The 21,529-nt window shown below is 45.0% G+C and overlaps 2 protein-coding genes across 2 annotated transcripts in view; one reads left to right on the plus strand and one right to left on the minus strand.

Annotated features, from left to right (window-relative positions):
- The window catches only part of LOC129867996 (E3 ubiquitin-protein ligase RNF43-like), a 229,229-nt gene extending 222,698 nt beyond the window's left edge, over nt 1-6,531 (plus strand). Inside the window, exons 5-8 of the mRNA XM_055941544.1 lie at nt 1,586-1,687; nt 2,380-2,653; nt 3,302-4,936; nt 5,408-6,531. Of these exons, the coding sequence (XP_055797519.1) occupies nt 1,586-1,687; nt 2,380-2,653; nt 3,302-4,936; nt 5,408-5,430 (2,034 nt within the window). The 3' untranslated portion in view covers nt 5,431-6,531. The remainder of the gene's footprint in view (nt 1-1,585; nt 1,688-2,379; nt 2,654-3,301; nt 4,937-5,407) is intronic.
- Nucleotides 6,532-10,472: 3,941 nt separating this feature from the next.
- hpda (4-hydroxyphenylpyruvate dioxygenase a) overlaps nt 10,473-21,529 on the minus strand; it is a 26,736-nt gene continuing 15,679 nt past the window's right edge. The window contains exons 10-14 of the mRNA XM_055941546.1: nt 20,702-20,864; nt 17,113-17,184; nt 14,543-14,665; nt 14,144-14,260; nt 10,473-11,212 (exon numbers count right to left, since the gene is read on the minus strand). Coding sequence (XP_055797521.1) covers nt 11,126-11,212; nt 14,144-14,260; nt 14,543-14,665; nt 17,113-17,184; nt 20,702-20,864 — 562 coding nt within the window. The 3' untranslated portion in view covers nt 10,473-11,125. The remainder of the gene's footprint in view (nt 11,213-14,143; nt 14,261-14,542; nt 14,666-17,112; nt 17,185-20,701; nt 20,865-21,529) is intronic.

Genomic DNA, 21,529 nt, shown 5'->3' on the forward strand with positions numbered 1-21,529 from the left:
GTCTAGGGGGCGCTGGGTGTATTATTATGTGGCTGGGTGACCCTAGTTGGTCCTCAGACAGAAGTTTTAGGGGGCGCTGGGTGACCCTAGTTGGTCCTCAGACAGAAGGTCTAGGGCGCTGGGTGTATTATTATGTGGCTGGGTGAACCTAGTTGGTCCTCAGACAGAAGGTCTAGGGGGCGCTGGGTGAACCTAGTTTGTCCTCATACAGAAGGTCTAGGTGGCGCTGGGTGAACCTAGTTGGTCCTTATACAGAAGGTCTAGGTGGCGCTGGGTGAACCTAGTTGGTCCTCAGACAGAAGGTCTAGGGGGCGCTGGGTGTATTATTATGTGGCTGGGTGAACCTAGTTGGTCCTCAGACAGAAGGTCTAGGGCGCTGGGGGACCCTAGTTGGTCCTCAGACAGAAGGTCTAGGGGGCGCTGGGGGACCCTAGTTGGTCCTCAGACAGAAGGTCTAGGGGGCGCTGGGTGACCCTAGTTGGTCCTCAGACAGAAGGTCTAGGGGGCGCTGGGTGTTTGGACACCAGAGTCTTGTATATATTTTTGTTGTTTTGGGGGGGGGGGGGGGGTTGTCAGGAGGGCTATCAGGGTGGCTGACAGGGGGGGTGGATTGCCCTGGGCTTGGGGTTCTTCATTTGTCTGTTCTGCTGTGGTGTCGACGCTATGGTCAGGGTCTGGTGTGGACTGTTCTGCTGTGATGTCGAAACGTTTGTCGGGAGCTGAGGTGGGCTGTTCTGCTGGCTTCTCTGCGGGGGTGGACACCTCTCTAGTGGGTTGTTCTCTGTCACACGCACTCCCCCTCACCCTCTCCTCCAGCAGTCTGATCCTCTCCTCCATCCCCCTCACCCTCTCCTCCAGCAGACTGATCCTCTCCTCTAGTACTCTGTTCTTCTCCTGCTCTTGCTTTTTATATTGTTGAAGTTGTCTCACCACAGTCCAGAGTGCAGATATGTCTCTCTCCACCTCCAGCTCTCCTCGTCTGGTTAAGGGGTGTTGTTGTGCTGTTGTTGTCTGGGTCTGGATAAGGGGGTGTTATTGTGCTGGACTGTTGTCTGGGTCTGTGCTGACTGGAGTGTAATCACCTGCTGTTCCAGCTCCACCTGCCTTACCTCCAGCTGGGTAAATGTATCCTTCTTTTCAATGAGGGGGTAGTACTCTGTGCTGGGAGGTTGACTTTCTGCTTGGGGTTGCTCGTCTGTTGGGTTGTATAATGAAGAGGTCAGGTCTGACCCGCTCGGGGTAGGGGGTATCTTTCTCAAGGGAGAGCTTCTTCTGCTGAGCTAATTCTTTGATTCGGTGAAAGTCCAGCTGAAACTGTTTGGGGCTGTTGCCCTGTACCAACACTGTTCCAGACTTATAGATCTCTCTCTCTCTCTCTCTCTCTCTCTCTCTCTCTCTCTCTCTCTCTCTCTCTCTCTCTCTCTCTCTCTCTCTCTCTCTCTCTCTCTCTTCTCTCTTCTCTCTCTCTCTCTCTTCTCTCTCTCTTCTCTCTTCTCTCTTCTCTCTTCTCTCTTCTCTCTCCCCTCTCTGTCTCTCCCCTCTCTGTTTCTCTCTGTTTCTCTCTCTCCTCTCTCTCGCTTTCCAGCCCCACTATGATGTTGTTGTCCTGCTCACTATAGTCCTTGCTATTCTGGCCATCGTTTCGATCTTTGCTTTCCGGTACCGATGCAAGTCCAGCAGAACCTGGGTGAGTCAGTCAACATCACCAGTCTCAATTTATCTGTCTTTATCTATCAATACCAAAGTCTTTATCTCTCAATAGCGAAGTTTTTATCTCTGCAGAATACAGCCATCTTAAAGTGGTTTGTCTTTATCTCTGCAGAATACAGCCATCTTAAAGTGGTTTGTCTTTATCTCTGCAGAATACAGCCATCTTAAAGTGGTTTGTCTTTATCTCTGCAGAATACAGCCATCTTAAAGTGGTGTGTCTTTATCTCTGCAGAATACAGCCATCTGAAAGTGGTTTGTCTTTATCTCTGCAGAATACAGTCATCTTAAAGTGGTTTGTCTTTATCTCTGCAGAATACAGCCATCTTAAAGTGGTTTGTCTTTATCTCTGCAGAATACAGACATCTTAAAGTGGTTTGTCTTTATCTCTGCAGAATACAGCCATCTTAAAGTGGTTTGTCTTTATCTCTGCAGAATACAGCCATCTTAAAGTGGTTTGTCTTTATCTCTGCAGAATACAGCCATCTGAAAGTGGTTTAGCGTAAGTCCTCAAACTGTAGACCAAACACTAAGGATAGTGGCCACTGCATATACAGCTGAAACATTCACCAGAAAATCTCCCTGGAATTTGAACTTTGACACATGTCAGTCCATTCTGAGGTTCAGTTCTCTAACCTCCGTCCCACACGGCGTGTTCCTCTATGACCACAGGACTCAGTCCACCAGCAGACGATGCGAGCCATCAGTCGTCTGGAGACGCGTACGTACAGCTCTCAGGGCTGCGGGGGCTCACAGCGCCACCGTGGGGGCTGGGGATCTAATAGCAGCTCTAACTCCAGTCCCGTCTGTGCCATCTGTCTGGATGAGTTCCTGGAGGGACAGGACCTGAGGATCATCTCGTGTGCTCATGAGTTCCATAAGGAGTGTGTGGACCCCTGGCTGCTGCAGCACCGCACCTGTCCCCTCTGCATGCACAACATCATGGGTAAGTACATGACATAGCCACTAGGGGAGCTCTACAACGGGCCTAAGAGCAGGGAGCACCAGAACCACTCTTCAGCTGTATTACTATTATACTGGATAAGGGAATTATACAGTAAAAATACAGGCTGACTGGGTGTATGTGTTGCCTGCCTGTCTGTCTGACTGACTGGGTGTGTGTTGCCTGCCTGTCTGTCTGACTGACTGGGTGTGTGTTGCCTGCCTGTCTGTCTGACTGACTGGGTGTGTGTTGCCTGCCTGTCTGTCTGACTGACTGGGTGTGTGTTGTCTGTCTGTCTGTGTAGCCTGTCTGTCTGTCTGTCTCTCTGTGTGTCTGTCTGTCTGTGTGTCTGTGTATATGTGTGTGTTGTCTGTCAGTCTGTCTGTCTGTATGTCTGTCTGTCTGTGTGTGTAGCCTGTCTCTGTCTGTCTGTCTGTCTGTCTGTCTGTCTGTCTGTCTGTCTGTCTGTGTAGCCTGTCTGTCTGTCTGTCTCTCTGTGTGTCTGTGTGTATGTGTGTGTTGTCTGTCAGTCTGTCTGTATGTCTGTCTGTCTGTGTGTGTAGCCTGTCTCTCTCTCTCTGTCTGTCTGTCTGTCTGTCTGTCTGTCTGTGTAGCCTGTCATGTCTGACTGTGTGTTGTAATGTTCCACAGGTTCAGAGCTGTCTGGACAGCCACGGAGGACCAGACTACAGCAGACCCCCGAGCACAGCCAGGGTTTCCTGCACCCCCATGCCCACTCCTTCCCCCAGCACCCCATCCCCTTCTCCATGAGGCCTCACTACCCCCGTGGCCCCTCTGGTCCATACCCCTCCCTGGGCCACTATAGCGGCTCCCCGCCTCTGGACCCCCAGACCCACCGCTTCCTCCCTAGCCGGCCCCTGGGCCCTGGCTGCGGATACCTCCACCCTGCAGAGGGCCCCGGAAGGCCCCACAGAGCCGGGTGCAGCTGCAAGACAGCAGGCCACCCTATGGAGACCCACTACGGCCCCGGGCCCCGCCGCTCCTGCCACGCCTACCGCTCCGGCTGCCCTTCCCAGCGCAACGCATCCAGTTCCAGGCTCCACCACGCCCCCTCTGCTGCTCCCCGCGCCTCCGCAGGGGGAGCCCACAGCCGGGGGAACGAGGGGGGCTCTGGGGGGAGCTACCGGACAGAACGCAGTGGCTACCTGGCTGATGGGCCGGCCAGTGACTCCAGCTCTGGCCCCTGTCACGGCTCCTCCAGTGACTCGGTACTCAACTGTACGGACGTGTCCCTGCAGGGTGTGTACGGTAGCTGGTCCACGTTCCGCAGCTCTCTGAGCAGTGACTATGATCCGTTTGTGTACTACGGGCCGGGGCCGGGACCGACAGGCCGCAGGGACAGCATGGAGGCAGGGGTCCAGAGACCCAGGTCCTTGGATTCAGTGGTGAACAGAGACAGAGGACGAGGAGGAGGAGGAGGAGGAAGAAGAGGAGGGTGCTCTGAGGAACAGCAGCAGGCTGTGTTTAGCCACGTCCACTACCACCGCCACCGTCACCACCACTACCGAGAGGAAGGGGAGAGGGAGCACGCCCAGGACCAGGGACCAGGCAGGGGGTCGGATGAGGAGCGGGGGGCTACTGCTGCTGCTTTTGGCCCTGAGTCAGGATCACCCCCGGCTCTGGACAAAGATTCCCCAGTGTGCCCTCTGAAAGACAGCCCTTGTCACTGCCCTAAGGCAGACCACACAGACAGTAGAGGGGCCCATGGCCACGGGACAGAGGGTCAGGGCCATGAGCTCAGCCACCCCTCAGGTCCCCCTCCAGTCCTGGTAACCCCAGCCCCCTTACCAGCCCCAACCACCTGCTGCCACCAGGACCACAGCCACGGGGGACACCCCCACCGGAGGGCAGGCCGGCTGGGCGACTGTGTGCTCGATGGCCCCTCGGTGCGTTTCCAACAGAACCTGGATCTGCAGGACGACTGTAGCATCTACATCCACTATGACCAGGGCTACTGCTGCCCCCCGCCCGACCTGCCCCCCGCTCTGCTCTCCATGCCTGTGCCCCTCATCCTGGACTCTGGAGGAATGAGGCCCCTGGGGGGTCTAGAGGAGTGGCCCTGCTGTGGAGGGCCCCACCATGTGGTGTGGCAGAAGCGGGTGCAGCAGGCCCACTCTGAGCCCCAGCTGCTGGGGCCCGGGCTGGGGGTCCCTACGGACAGAACCCCGCCCCCATCCAGCAGGCGCCACCACGGTCCCCACAGCCCAGTGGACGACCGCAACACAGACTATTGTTTATACTGCCAAACATTACACAATAATCAGGGTGGGTGTTCAACCAGTCCTTAACTTTTTTTATGGCTACATATGATGTGAACGACTGCTGTCTTGTTCATTGTTTTCCTCATAGGAATGGTATTATCTAAGGTCATCGTTTTCCTCATAGGAATGGTATTATCTAAGGTCATCGTTTTCCTCGTAGGAATGGTATTATCTAAGGTCATCGTTTTCCTCGTAGGAATGGTAGAATCTAAGGTCATCGTTTTCCTCATAGGAATGTTATTATCCAAGGTCATCGTTTTTTATGTCTTAAGCTCAATTTGTCTTTCCGTGATCTCTTCACCTCCGTATCAACCTAATTGGAGGGAAGTTGAACGAATTGCATTTTGGGAAAGAAGATGAGGAGAGAGGAATTGAGGAAGAGCCCCATATGTGTCGTTCTTCCTGACATCCTGTGCGTCATGTCTCTGTGCGTTGGAGAGGTAAATAAACCTGTTGTCTTCTTCTCTACCTCCAGGATCCGAGGAGTCCGGCGTGTGAGGACTCAGCTAGTTGCATCTCCAACGTCACGCTGCTACTTACACAGGAGCCGGAACGGAAATCATCGCACGGCCATGTTTCTCAAGTCTTCCAAATAATTCCACATTTAATAGCTGCATTCAGACTACACTTCCCAGAATCCCCCAGTCAGTGCTCAGAGTTCCGTCTGTCCATCAACGATCAAAATGAGTCTATGAGATTCTGATTGTTTTGAAGTTTATTTATTTTGACCATCAATTCAAACAATAAGCACAAGTCATGTATGGACATCAAATTGCTCTAATTCATTGTTAAATTCCAGTATTTCAGTGTGTTTGATTGGAAGTTTTGTTGTTGCTTAGTGATTGTGTTTCAAGATGGAGACTTGACTGGGAGATGCTGGAAATGTTTGTTTCTTTTGGGTTTTTTCTCCGTCTTGTTTTTATTTTGTTTTGTAAATTACAGGAAGAATTCAATACCAACAAGTTCCCAGGTTTGCCTTAGTGACCACAAGGAATGATCACTGCTCAGGGCTTGAGCCTCGATTCAACATCACGAAATTCCCCCAACTATCTCCCTCGTTAGAAGTCACATGGACATATTGGATGTCTGATTGGTTGATTGAGTACTTAATCAATTATACTATGAGGTACTACTCAGTAATAATTGATTTTCCCTCACACATCCTTAATATCCATAAAGTCCTTTATTTGTGTAGATACAGTATGTAGACAACCATTGGATCATGTATTACATGGAGGTTTCTTGCTCTTTCCAACCCAACTCAAGTCAGATTCAGAAATGTTTCCCATCGGCGTGGGTTTCTATGGTACTCGGAGCTACGGAAAAGAGACAAGAAACTTATCATTGGGGGAGAACATTTATTTTCTTAGCTGGACCTACAAGCAGTGAGAATCCTGAAAGGTCATCCTGAGAGGTCATCCTGAAAGGTCATCCTGAAAGGTCATCCTGAGAGGTCATTAGAGGCTAGTATGGGGACTTGTGTTGGTTCATTCAATAATGGCAGCTGTTTCCATCACATTTAGTTTGTTTTGTGGTTCGGTAAAAACATTTTTTTTTTGTAATTTTGTTTTTCATGGTTAAAAGAAAGAACCAGACTGATCTATGTTATTACAAGCTATTTTTGTTTTGCTCATGTCATTTCTCATGTTGCCAGTGGTTACGTAGTATGTTTGACCTGAGCGCTGGTTTGGTGGCCAGTGAAGGATGGAGGGGCCCTCCACACAGACCTGGGTTCAAGCTGTATTTGACATATTTCAAATACTGTAGCTGTGCTTGATTCAGCTTATCTGGCTCCATGGGACCAATGTTATAGTCCTAAAAATGCAAACCCCGCCCATCTGGCGTGCACTCCAGTAAGGATAAAGTATGCAAACGCTCAAGTATGTGAAATATTTCAAATTCTATTTGAACCTAAAGGTAGGTCTGCCACCAGAACAGCAGCGTGGGTGGAGCTTCGCTCGGCTCAGGAAGGACATGAACCATGTCGTCTGCTCTTCCCCCCTGACCCCTGACCTTTAACCCCATCACCTATTACACAACCCTATCATTATCCACCAGCAAGGATATTGTCTCCTTTCCATTACCCATCTACCAGCAGCTATAGCTCACCAGGGGTGCCCTTATCTTAAACATTGTAGCAAAATATGATATACATAATTACTATGTAATAACTGGAGGAAAGCCATGATAATTCATTATTCATTCAACTTTGGGAACATACATTATTCACAACCAAACAAACCTGCGGCCTTAAATAGAAGCCCGGTGCCGCTCGGTTAGTCAAGCCCTTTCCCTGAATGTCTCACTTGGATCCAACATCCCAGGAGATGAAAAACACCAGAGGACAGAAAAGTCATGTTAAATGTGTGTAGTTATACGGTACCCGTCAAAAGTTTGGACACTCCTACCCATTCCAGGGTATTTCTTTATTTTTTACTATTTTCTACATTGTACAATAATAGTAAAGATATCAAAACTATGAAATAAGGGAATCATGTAATAACCAAAAAAAAGTGTTAAACATATCAAAATATATTTTATATTTGAGATTCTTCAAAGTAGCCACCCTTTGCCTTGATGACAGCTTTGCATACTCTTGGCATTCTCTCAACCAGGTTCATGAGGTAGTCACCTGGAATGCATTTCAATTAACAGGTGTGCCTTGTTAAAAGTTAATTTGTGGAATTTCTTTCCTTCTTAATGCATTTGAGCCAATCAGTTGTGTTGTGACAAGGTAGGTGTGGTATACAGAAGATAGCCCTATTTGGTAAAAGAACAAGTCCATATTATGGCAAGAACAGCTCAAATAAGCAAAAAGACGACAGTCCATCACTACTTTAAGACATGAAGGTTAGTCAATACAGAACATTTTAAGAACTTTGAAAGTTTCTTCAAGTGCAGTTGCAAAAACCATCATTTAAGTCATTTGCAATGATGAAACTGTCTCTCATGAGGACCGCCACAGGAAAGGAAGACCAAGAGTTACCTCTGCTACAGAGAATAAGTTCATTAGAGATACCAGCCTCAGAAATTGCAGCCTAAATAAATGCTTCACAGAGTTCAAGTAACAGACACATCTCAACATCAACTGTTCAGAGGAGACTGCGTGAATCAGGCCTTCATGGTTGATTTGCTGCAAAGAAACCACTACTAAAGGACACCAATAAGAAGAAGAGACATGTTTGGGCCAAGTAACATGAGAAATGGACCTTAGACCGGTGGAACTGATTGTCCCAAATTAGAGATTTTTGGTTCCAGCCGCAGTGTCTTTGTGAGACACAGAGTAGGTGAACGGATGATCTCCGCATGTGTGGTTCCCACTGTGAAGCATGGAGGAGGAGGTGTGATGGTGTGTGGGTGCTTTACTGGTGACACTGTCAATGATTTATTTAGAATTCAAGGCACACTTAACCAGCATGGCTACCACAGCATTCTGCAGCGATATGCCATCCCATCTGGTTAGCGCGTAGTGGTGACTAGCATTTGTTTTTCAACAGGAAAATGACCCAAAACACACCTCCAGGCTGTGTAAGGGCTATTTGACCAAGGAGAGTGATGGAGTGCTGCATCAGATGACCTGACCTCAACCTAATTGAGATGGTTTTGGAAGAGTTGGACCACAGAGTGAAGGAAAAGCAGCCAACAAGTGCTCAGCGTATGAGGGAACTTCTTTAAGACTGTTGGGAAAGCATTCCAGGTGAAGCTGGTTGAGAGAATGCCAAGAATGTGCAAAGCTATCATCAAGGCAAAGGGTGTGGCTACTTTGAAGAATCTAAAATATTAAATAAATGTGGATTTGAACACTTTTTTGGTTACTACATGATTCCATATGTGTTATTTCAAAGTTTTGATGTCTTCACTATTATTCTACAATGTAGAAAATAGTAAAAAAGAAAGAAAGAAAAACCCTTGAATGAGTAGGTGTCCAAACTTTTGACTGGTAGTGTACAGTACATATCCTCCAATATATTTTAGTTCTTACTGTATCTGTATACATGGAGGCTCAGTGGACATGTGCAAGGAGACTGTATTGCGTCCGAGGCAAACGGTAAACACTGAATTGAATAAACCTATTGATCCCCAGAGTATTTTCTAAATAGTTGGAAGCACTTAAAACAACCTTTAAACGTCACGTGGCTGATCGACGGTAGTAACGCTCCGAACCAGTTATGGAGATGAGTCCAACTATTCTATTGACCTTTTATGAAGTCAGTTTTTAAAAGGGTTAGTTGTGTGCTCTTCATTCACTACCTCCTGTGGATCGGTTGAAGTTTATTATTATCTTAGATCATCAAATAACCTAATACATTAAGCTCGTGTTATTTCTGTTCCTCCTCCGGCAATCTAAACCCAATTCTCTAGGTTTTACTTTACAAAAACACGCTGGAATCGCATGTAGTCAAAAATCATGGATAATCTATAGATTACAGTCCCCTATTTTACCCATACCTCGTTTTCAAATGTGTTTTTGGTGACAGCTTCTCTCGCTAATACTTCAGGTTGTGTCTGTTATATATCTGTGTAGAGAACAGTCCCCTATAGCCTGGTTAAACCAGACTGAACACTTTGTAGAGAGCAGTACCCTATAGCCTGGTTAAACCAGACTGAACACTTTGTAGAGAACAGTCCCCTATAGCCTGGTTAAACCAGACTGAACACTTTGTAGAGAACAGTACCATATAGCCTGGTTAAACCAGACTGAACACTTTGTAGAGAACAGTCCCCTATAGCCTGGTTAAACCAGACTGAACACTTTGTAGAGAACAGTACCCTATAGCCTGGTTAAACCAGACTGAACACTTTGTAGAGAACAGTCCCCTATAGCCTGGTTAAACCAGACTGAACACTTTGTAGAGAACAGTCCCCTATAGCCTGGTTAAACCAGACTGAACACTTTGTAGAGAACAGTACCATATAGCCTGGTTAAACCAGACTGAACACTTTGTAGAGAACAGTCCCCTATAGCCTGGTTAAACCAGACTGAACACTTTGTAGAGAACAGTACCCTATAGCCTGGTTAAACCAGACTGAACACTTTGTAGAGAACAGTCCCCTATAGCCTGGTTAAACCAGACTGAACACTTTGTAGAGAACAGTACCTTATAGCCTGGTTAAACCAGACTGAACACTGCGACCACAAATGTTTCGCTTTAAAACAAACATTGTAAACTCTTTCTGCATTCCAGGCTACAGCCCCCTAGTCTGAGCTGGAAATGACTAAATCACAACCAACCAGCACTTTTGCTTTATATTTAACAGGGAAAAACTCAACGAAAAGTAATCAAAGCAATATAACTATGCCGATGACCAGTACAATGAAATATAACACTTCAAAATCCCTGAAACATTTTGGTTGGGCCATTTTATTATCCTTTTTTTTGGTGTCCTTTTCTGTTTGTGATTATTGTTTTGTTTTTTTTCAAATGTGTAATGAGCTGAAATGGCTTTTATCAGAACACGGTCCCCATGGAAACGAAAGGGCTCTGTCAGTATATGTTGGATACTTTGTGTACAAAAAAAAAAAGAGACAGACAAAAACATAAATGAAATAAAGTGTTGTATTTTATATATAATAGAACATTTCAATATGGTGATATGTCACTAATATATTTATTTACTAATATATTTATCCATTTTTTTTTTTTGGTCCAGGTTTTGAAAAATACTACATGGTTTCTGTATAGTAACCATGTCTATATGAAACTGTGTGCCATCACAGATGTATCAACGTGGCATCATTCCAATTATATGCAAATAAATTATTTTGAAATAAAAACCTCTGGTGCTGAATATGATCTAAATTGTATGTAAAATTAACCTGTTTTTTTTTGTTTGTTGTTGTTGTATTTATCTGACAAATCCCACTGTAAAACTAGGTCATTCAATTCATGTAAATGTTTCAGTCATGTATCGGAATTATCATCGTGTTGTCACTGGCGAGATATATGCTGGCGCTTACCTTGCAAAGGTAAAAGGTGGAAAGCTGAGGCTTGTTATCGCAGTGATCGTAGAAAAGAGAAACTACACAGATTGCTTTTCTAATTGCTTTCAACAACTTGTCCCATACATTTATCAAAATAGGTGCTAAATCTCTGTCCTAAATCTCTTTAAGCAAAGCCATACAACATGGAACATTGAGTACAACATATTAAACGTGGCTTCGTTGGCGTAGCCGTACGATGGTGGTGTGATATTAGTTGTAAACGGTGAGGTTTCCCCTGGCATCCTGGTCCTTCTCAATGGCCTCGAACAGAGACTTGAAGTTTCCTGCCCCGAAGCCCTGTGGTGGGATACACACACACACACACACACACACACAGACACACATACACACACACACACACACGCACATACACATACACACACACATACACAGACACAGACACACACACACACACACACACACACACACACACAGGGGTCCAACTCAGTCAATCAATGAAATGTATTTATTAAAGCTCTGTTACATCATCAGTTAGTTCTTATTCTGCCTCATTCCGTGTATCTTATTCTGCCTCATTCCATGTATCTTATTCTGCCTCATTCTGTGTATCTTATTCTGCCTCATTCCATGTATCTTATTCTGCCTCATTCCGTGTATCTTATTCTGCCTCATTCCGTGTATCTTATTCTGCCTCATTCAGTGTATCTTATTCTGCCTCATTCCGTGTATCTTATTCTGCCTCATTCCGTGTATCTTATTCTGCCTCATTCCGTGTATCTTATTCTGCCTCATTCCGTGTATCTTATTCTGCCTCATTCAGTGTATCTTATTCTGCCTCATTCCGTGTATCTTATTCTGCCTCATTCCGTGTATCTTATTCTGCCTCATTCTGTGTATCTTATTCTGCCTCATTCTGCCTCATTCCGTGTATCTTATTCTGCCTCATTCTGTGTATCTTATTCTGCCTCATTCCGTGTATCTTATTCTGCCTCATTCTGCCTCATTCCGTGTATCTTATTCTGCCTCATTCTGTGTATCTTATTCTGCCTCATTCCGTGTATCTTATTCTGCCTCATTCCGTGTTATTTGTAACGGCTGAAAGTATGACTTCACTGACAGCTTTTGGCTATTGTCAAGGATAAGGTCTACGATGGCTATTGTCAAGGATAAGGTCTACGATGGCTATTGTCAAGGATAAGGTCTACGATGGCTATTGTCAAGGATAAGGTCTACGATGGCTATTGTCAAGGATAAGGTCTACGATGGTTATTGTCAAGGATAAGGTCTACGATGGCTATTGTCAAGGATAAGGTCTACGATGGCTATTGTCAAGGATAAGGTCTACGATGGCTATTGTCAAGGATAAGGTCTACGATGGCTATTGTCAAGGATAAGGTCTACGATGGTTATTGTCAAGGATAAGGTCTACGATGGCTATTGTCAAGGATAAGGTCTACGATGGCTATTGTCAAGGATAAGGTCTCGATGGCTATTGTCAAGGATAAGGTCTACGATGGTTATTGTCAAGGATAAGGTCTACGATGGCTATTGTCAAGGATAAGGTCTACGATGGCTATTGTCAAGGATAAGGTCTACGATGGCTATTGTCAAGGATAAGGTCTACTATGTCTTTGGTGTTGACTTCCTGAGACCGTGGCTAAAGATTTAAACACTGCCCCAGAGATGTATGTTCAAACGCCAACTCGCCCCAGTACATTTCATTTATGAGCTCCAAGTAAATCACGTAAATATTTGAAAGTGGTAATAAAAAGATCAAGACGGTAAAGACCAAGAAACATGTTGGCGGTTTCTCCCACAGTTCCTTTGGTGTGGTGTAACTAAATGTTTTGAGTTTCAGGCATAACCAATCCTCTGCACATCACTAGACTGTGAAACGCCGACGTGTGACTGATGGAGCCTGTTCTAACAGGTAGTGAGAAAACCAAACCAAGTGCCACAGGGTGAAACCCAATCCACAACTCTACCTCAGTTCCAGCTCTCTCTGCTACAGTCGGTCTTTAATCTGCACCTGTGATAGATTACCTTATCGTTTATGACTCTGTGTTGTGTTTGCCCTGGGTGGCAGCCGGTAAACAGGTGTTAACACGCGCGAGCGTACACACGTGTTGCTGGTTTTATGGACTTACAAGGGCATGTGGTGACTTTGTGTGTGTGAGAGAGAGAGAGAGAAATGGGGGCTATTGGACTATACTCCCCCTATAAAGGGCTGTGTGTGAGAGAGAGAGAAATGGGGGCTATTGGACTATACTCCCCCTATAAAGGGCTGTGTGTGAAAGAGAGAGAAATGGGGGCTATTGGACTATACTCCCCCTATAAAGGGCTGTGTGTGAAAGAGAGAGAAATGGGGGCTATTGGACTATACTCCCCCTTTAAAGGGCTGTGTGTGAAAGAGAGAGAAATGGGGGGTATTGGACTATACTCCCCCTATAAAGGGCTGTGTGTGAAAGAGAGAGACATGGGGGCTATTGGACTATACTCCCCCTATAAAGGGCTGTGTGTGAGAGAGAGAGAAATGGGGACTATTGGACTATACTCCTCTTATAAAGGGCTGTGTGTGAGAGAGAGAGAAATAGGGGCTATTGGACTATACTCCCCCTATAAAGGGCTGTGTGTGAGAGAGAGAGAAATGGGGGCTATTGGACTATACTCCCCCTATAAAGGGCTGTGTGTGAAAGAGAGAGAAATGGGGGCTATTGGACTATACTCCCCCTATAAAGGGCTGTGTGTGAAAGAGAGAGAAATGGGGGCTATTGGACTATACTCCCCCTTTAAAGGGCTGTGTGTGAAAGAGAGAGAAATGGGGGGTATTGGACTATACTCCCCCTATAAAGGGCTGTGTGTGAAAGAGAGAGACATGGGGGCTATTGGACTATACTCCCCCTATAAAGGGCTGTGTGTGAAAGAGAGAGAAATGGGGGCTATTTGACTATACTCCCCCTATAAAGGGCTGTGTGTGAAAGAGAGAGAAATGGGGGCTATTGGACTATACTCCCCCTATAAAGGGCTGTGTGTGAGAGAGAGAGAAATGGGGGCTATTGGACTACACTCCCCCTATAAAGGGATAGCAATAGTATGTATACAAGTGAAACCGGGCCACTTTTATAGGTAGTTTTAATTTCACCCAAAACTAATATTTTGACTATAAGAATCTGGCATTTGTAGTTTTTAAATGAAAGGTATTTGGGAAGCCCTCGTAATCAGGGAAAGCTAATTGACTTCTGGTCTCCTCGTATCTGGTATACTTACAAAGTGGTTGTGACGCTGAATAACTTCCAAAAAAAGGGTTGGTCGGTCCTGCACTGGTTTGGTGAAGATTTGGAGCAGGTAGCCCTTGTCATCGAAGTCAACTAAGATTTTCAGTTCCTTGACTCAGCAAGACAGACAGAGAGAATGAATAAGGACATCTGGACACTGAGCAAAAAAGTATCAGCTCTGATTTTAAATTACACTCAGGCTCTCTCTCAAAGTTGTCTGTCCTCGATTCCTTGCGCCTTGCTTCTTAAAACGGTCAGAGGGGAGGAACCTAGGACTTTTTCCTTCAATACGTTTTGAGAAAGACACGAGAGGAGAGGATGTGAGGAATCGAAGGAAGATGAATTGAGATAGAGCCCCAGTATGTGATTAAAGACATGACGCTCGGTATACCTGTAGCCTCTTGAGGTCCTCCTTCACCTTGATCTTGGATGTCTTGAGGTTCTCCCTCAGGCTCTCATAATAAGCATCAGGGGCCGCTAGGAAGTCCATCCCCCGGGCTCGGAGGTTCACGATCTGTTTTAAGACAGGGTAGATGATCTTACGCCTGTCACTACTTGCTTAACTCAAGAGAAGAAGACGGGATGGTTGAAGCTGATGGTTATGCAGTATTTCCAATGCCTTGCCTTTGCCCTGAGACATAGCTCTATGCCATGGAGTAGGGGGAGTATACAGCTATGTCTCAGGGCAAGTCTTGCCTGTGCTTGCTTACTTAGAATGTCTCCGTTAAAACCTCTTAAGGATCGGGCCCTTTTTTTTTTTTTTTTTTTTTGCCTAAAATGACTGCCTGTAACTCAGGCCCTGAAGCAAGGATATGCATATTCTTGGTACCATTTGAAAGGAAACACTTTGAAAGGAATGTAGGAGAATATAACGCATTAGATCTGGTAAAAGATAATACAAAGAAAAAACCTACCGTTTTTTTGTATTTTGTTTGTACCATCATCTTTGAAACATATTTTTCCAGCCCAGGTGCAATTTAAATGTTGGCCACTAGAAGTGTATATGCATAGTTTCCGACTGATCCAATGAACCATTGCATTTCTGTTCAAAATTTTGTATCAAGACTGCCCAAATGTGCCTAATTTGTTTATTAATAACTTTTCATGTTCATAACTGTGCACTCTCCTCAAACAATAGCATGGCATTATTTCACTGTAATTGCTACTATAAATTGGACAGTGCAGTTAGATTAATAACAATAATTTAAGCTTTCTGCCAATATCAGATATGTCTATGTCCTGGGAAATGTTCTTGTTACTTACAACCTCATGCTAATCACATTAGCCTACCGTCCCATGGGGGACCCACCAATCCTGAAGAAGTTTTTTAAAGCTATGAATCTGCATGGATTGTAAATATTCAACTGATATACAGTACCTTCAGAAAGTATTCACACCCCTTGACTTTTTCAGCATTGTGTTGTGTTACAGCCTGAGTTTAAAATGGATTACATTGAGATTGTTGGGTAACGCCTACACACATTAACCCATAATGTCAAAGTGGAATTATGTTTTTCAAAATGTTTACAAATTAATAAAAAATGTAAAGTTGAAAAGTCTTGAGTCAATAAGTATTCAAACCCTTTAAGGAAAACCTAAATAAGTTCAGGAGTAAAAATTTGCTTAACAAGTCACATAATAAATTCCATGGACTCACTCTGTGTGCAACAATAGTGTTTGACATGATTTTTGAATGACTACTTAATCTCTGTACACCACACATACAATATATGTATTTCGAGCAGTGAATCTCAAACACAGTTACAACCACAGAGACCAGGGAGGATTTCTAATGCCTCGCAAAGAAGGGCACCTATCGGTAAATAAAAAAAAGTACGAATTGAATATCCCTTTGAGCATGGTGAAGTTATTAATTACACTTTGGATGATGTATCAATACACCCATTCACTACAAAGATACACGTGTCCTTCCTAACTCAGTTGCCGGAGAGGAAGGAAACCGCTCAGGAATGTCACCATGAGGCCAATGGTGACTTTAAAACAGTTAAGAGTTTAATGGCTGTGATGGGAGAAAACTGAGGATGGCTCAACACTGTTGTAGTTACTCCACAATACTAATTGGCAGAGGGAAAAGAAGGAAGCCTATACAGAATAAAAAATATTCCTGTTTGCAACAAGGCACTAAAGTAATACTGCAAAAAATGTGTGCAAAGCAATTCATGTTTTTTTTCCTGAATACAAAGTGTTATGTTTGGAGTAAATCCAATAGAACACGTTGTTAAGCACCATTCTCCATATTTTCAATTATAAGTGGTGGCTGCATCATGTTATGGGTATTATTGAAATTGTTAAGGACTGGGGAGTTTCTCAGGATATAAAAGAAACGGAATGGAGCTAAGCACAGGCAATATCCTAGAGGAAAACCTGGTTCAGTCTGCTTTCCACCAGACACTGGGAGATTAATTCACCTTTCAGCAGGACAATAACCTAAAACACAAGGCCAAATATACACTGGAGTTGCTTACCAATAAGACAGTCAATGTTCCCGAGTTACAGTTTCGACTTAAATCTACTTGAAAATCTGAAAATGGTTGTCTAGCAATGATCAACAATCAATTTGACAGAGCTTGAAGAATTTTGAAAATAATGGGCAAATGTTGCACAATCCAGGTGTGTAAAGCTCTTAGATATTTACCCAGAAAGACTCACAGCTGTAATCATTGCCAAAGGTGCTTCTACAAAGTATTGACTCAGTGGTGTGAATACTTATGTCAATTAGATATTTCTGTATTTCAATTTCAACAAACATTTCTAAACAATGTTTTCACTTTTTCCTATGATATTTTGTGTGTAGATGGGTTGGGGGGAGAATCAATTTAATCCATTTTGAATTCAGGCTGTAACAACAAAATATGGTATAAGTTAAGGGGTATAAATACTTTCTGAAGGCACTGTAATGTTGTATTTCTTTCTTCGTCAGAAAATATATGATTGACTTACAGCTTGAATAATGTCGGATGTGTTCAGGGCGATGTGCTGGACACCAGGCCCTCCGTTGTAGTCGCAATACTCCTGTTGAAATAAGGCCACAATCAAGTTAAAATACTGACACACACATAAACACAGGCGGCTAGATAGAATACCTCATGATAAGCTGTAGACCACACTATTTACCAAGAGCGTTTTCATCTATATTTTTTGTAGCTGTCTATTTACCACCACAAACTGATGCTGGCACTAAGACCTCAAATAAAGACCTGTATAGGGCCATAAGTAAACTCATCTATGCTCATCTAGAGGCGGAGCTCCTAGTGGCCGGTAACTTGAATGCTGGAAAACTGAAATCCGTTTTACCTTATTTCTAGCAACATGTCATCTGTGCAACTAGAGGCTAAAAAAACTCTAGACCACCTTTACTCCACACACAGAAACACGTACAAAGCTCTCCCCTCCCCTCCATTGTAAGGGCTGTTGTCCTCCTCTTCCTCAGATGAGGAGAGGAGAGAAGGATCAGTGGACCAATACGCAGCATTAGGGAAATATGCCATCTCTTTATTTGACACGACGGCACACGAAAACAAAACACTTACAAAAATACAAAACAAGAAAACGACGTAGACGAAAACCTGAACATGAACTTACATAACTAAAACGTAAAACTCACGGACAGGAACAGACTACATCAAAACGAACGAACAACCAAACAGTCCCGTATGGTACATACATCGACGACACAGGAGACAATCACCCACAAACAAACAGTGAGAACACCCTACCTAAATATGACTCTCAATTAGAGGAAAACGCAAAACACCTGCCTCTAATTAAGAGCCATACCAGGCAACCCAAAACCAACATAGAAACAGAAAACATAGACTACCCACCCAAAACACACGCCCTGACCATAAACACATACAAAAACAACATAAAACAGGTCAGGAACGTTACATCCATTTGGAAAATCCGACCATAACTCTATCCTTCTGATTCCTGCTTACAAGTAAAAACTCAATTAAGAAGTACCAGTGACACGCTCAATACGGAAATGGTGCGATGAAGCGGATGCTAAGCTACAGAACTTTTTCGCTAGCACAGACTGGAATATGTTCCAGGATTCGTCCGATGGCATTGAGGGGTTTACCCCATCAGTCACCGGCTTTGTTAATAAGTGCATCGACGACGACGTCGCCACAGTGACAATACGTACATATCCCAACCAGAAGCCATGGATTACAGGCAACATCCGCACTCAGCTAAAGGCTAGAGCTGCTGCTTTGAAAGAGTGGAACCTTAATCCGGTATTTTATAAGAAATCCTGCAAAACACTCCGACGAAGCGTCAATACAAGATCAAATCCTACTACACCGGCTCTGACGCTCATCGGATGTGGCAGAGCTTGCAAACTATCACGGATTACAAAGGGAAACCAAGTCGCAAACTGTCCAGTGACGCGAGCGTACCAGATGAGCGAAATACCTTCTATGCTCGCTTCGATACTAGCAACACTGAACCATGCATGAGAGCATCAGCTGTTCCAGATGACTGTGTGATCATGCTCTCCGTAGCCAATGTCAGTAAGATGTTTTAAGCAGTTTAACATTCACAACACCCAGATGGATTACCATAACACGTACTCAGAGCATGCGCTGACCAGATGGCAAGTGTCTTCACTGACATTTTCAACCTCTCCCTGACCCAGTCTGTAATAGGTACATGTTTCAAGCAGACCACCATATAGTCCCTGTGCCCAAGAATGCCAAGGTAACCTGTGAAAATGACTATCACCTCGTCAAATCTGTAGCCATGAAATGTTAATAAAAGATGGTATTTGCTCACATCAACACCATCATCCCAGACACCCACTCAAATTCCCATACCGCCCCAACAGATCCACAGATATATATCATATTGCACTTCAGAACGCCCTCTCCTACCTGGACAAAAGGAACACCTATGTGAGAATGCTATTCATTAACTACAGATCAGCATTCAACACCATAGTGCCGTCCAAGCTCATCACTAAAACTAAGGACCATGGGGATTAAACAGCTCCCTCTGCAACTGGATCCTAGACTTACTGATGGGCTTCCCCCAGGTGGTGAGGGTAGGCAACAACACATCCGCCACGCTGACCCTCAACACGGGGGGCAATCGGCCTGTACTCGCCGTTCACCCGCGACTGCGTGGCCACGCACAACTCCAACACCATCATTAAATTTGCCGATGACACAGCGGTGGTAGGCCTGATCACCGACGACGACGAGACAGCCTATAGGGAGGAGGTCAGAGACCTGGCAGTGTGGTGCCAGGACAACAACCTCTCCCTCAGCAAGACAAAGAAGCTGATCGTGGACGACAGGAAACGGAGGGCCGAGAACGCCCCCATCCACATCGACAGGGCTGTTGTGGAACAGATCGAGAGCTTCAAGTTCCTCGGTGTCCACATCACTAAGGAATTAACGTGGTCCACACACACCAACACTGGACAAGGCAGGACCTTGTCTCTATTCAGACCTGTTGCTATGAGACTCGATATTGAGCTCAGGTGCATCCTGTTTCCATTGATCATCCTTGAGATGTTTCTACAACTTGATTGGAGTCCAATTGTGGTGAATTCAATTGATTGGACATGATTTGGAAAGGCACACACCTGTCTATATAAGGTCCCACAGTTGACAGTGCATGTCAGAGCAAAAACCAAGCTATGAGGTCAAAGGAAATCGAAGGAATCAAAGGAATGCTTACTTATAAGCCCTTAACCAACAATGCAGTTCAAGAAATATAGTTAAGAAAATAGTTATTAAATGAAAACAATGAAAAATAAATAAGTAACACAAGAAAATTACATAAGGTCAGAGGACCTTCCGTCTCATCTAGCCTCTGTAACATGACCGATACACCTTCTTGCATATCCGTCTGAGATTGCTTGACCTGAGAGACATCCGGTTCAAGAGATTCAAGAATGGTGCTGACTCTACCCATTTCTTGCATGGCCTACTGTAGGGTTGATTGCAAGGCCGACAATAAGCTGGGTTCTATGTTCTGTCCTTTCAACGTCATGCTTGCTGAAGTGCTAGCAACAGCGCTAGCCCTGTTAGTTGCTACGCTAGCGATTGTGCTACACGTTGAAGCTGAATTCAACGCAGATATTGTTGAAAAACTTTGATAAAACAATTCTACTAAATGGACTATTCTATCGAACTTTGAGCAAGTAGGAAGTGTTTAATCGGGAGGCTCCTTTCAGACAACCACCCTGCTTCGCAGCATCACGTGACACCTATTTTTCGATTATTTCTCTTTTTTTCTTTGGGAATTGTTGGGAAGGGCCATAAGTAGGCATTTCCCTGTTAGACTAACACCTGTTGTTTACTAAGCATGTGACGAATAACATTGGATTTGATTTTAGTTGCTCCTTAATGGAGGGACGAGCTCGTAGTAACGGCTGGAACAGAATCAACGGAATGGTATGAAACACTTAAAACACATTTGATACCGTTCCATTTACTCCGTTCCAGCCATTATTATGAGCCGTCCTCCCTTGGCACACACAAGTACACACACAGAGAGGTTAATGGTCAGGGGGTCAGACCTGGATTTGCGACTTCTTCTTGCCGGGAGCAGGTTCGTTGATTGGCATCTTGATGGTCTCCTCATAGTTGGTCACTACGATGGACCTCAGGGCGCTGTACTGTGTGTGGATCTGTTTGTCGTCTATCGACCAGAATCGGTGAAACAGCAAGCAGTTCTGATACCTGGAGACAGTGGTTCCATGAACTTATCAGTGCATCTCTCCAAACGATGAGTCTCAATAGTCTTAACATACAGGATAGGGGTTAGGGTTAGGGTTAGGGTTAGGGATAGGGATAGGGATAGGGATAGGGGTAGGGTTAGGGATAGGGTTAGGGTTAGGGTTAGGGATAGGGTTAGGGGTAGCGGTAGGGTTAGGGTTAGGGTTAGGGGTAGGGTTAGGGATAGGGTTAGGGTTAGGGATAGGGTTAGGGGTAGCGGTAGGGTTAGGGATAGGGTTAGGGGTAGAGGTAGGGTTAGGGTTAGGGTTAGGGGTAGGGGTAGGGGTAGCGGTAGGGGTAGGGATAGGGTTGGGGTTAGGGGTAGGGATAGGGGTAGGGTTAGGGATAGGGGTAGGGGATAGGGATATGGTTAGGGGTAGGGATAGGGTTAGGAGTAGGGTTAGGGGTAGGGTTAGGGGTAGGGATAGGGTTAGGAGTAGGGTTAGGGGTAGGGTTAGGGATAGGGTTAGGGGTAGGGGTAGGGGTAGCGGTAGGGGTAGGAATAAGGTTAGGGTTAGGTGTAGGGATAGGGGTAGGGTTAGGGATAGGGGTAGGGGTAGGGGATAGGGATATGGTTAGGGGTAGGGATAGGGTTAGGGTTAGGGTTAGGGGTAGGGTTAGGGATAGGG

The sequence above is a fragment of the Salvelinus fontinalis genome, chromosome 13 (assembly GCF_029448725.1).
Source record: "Salvelinus fontinalis isolate EN_2023a chromosome 13, ASM2944872v1, whole genome shotgun sequence".
Classification (NCBI taxonomy): Eukaryota; Metazoa; Chordata; class Actinopteri; order Salmoniformes; family Salmonidae; genus Salvelinus; species Salvelinus fontinalis.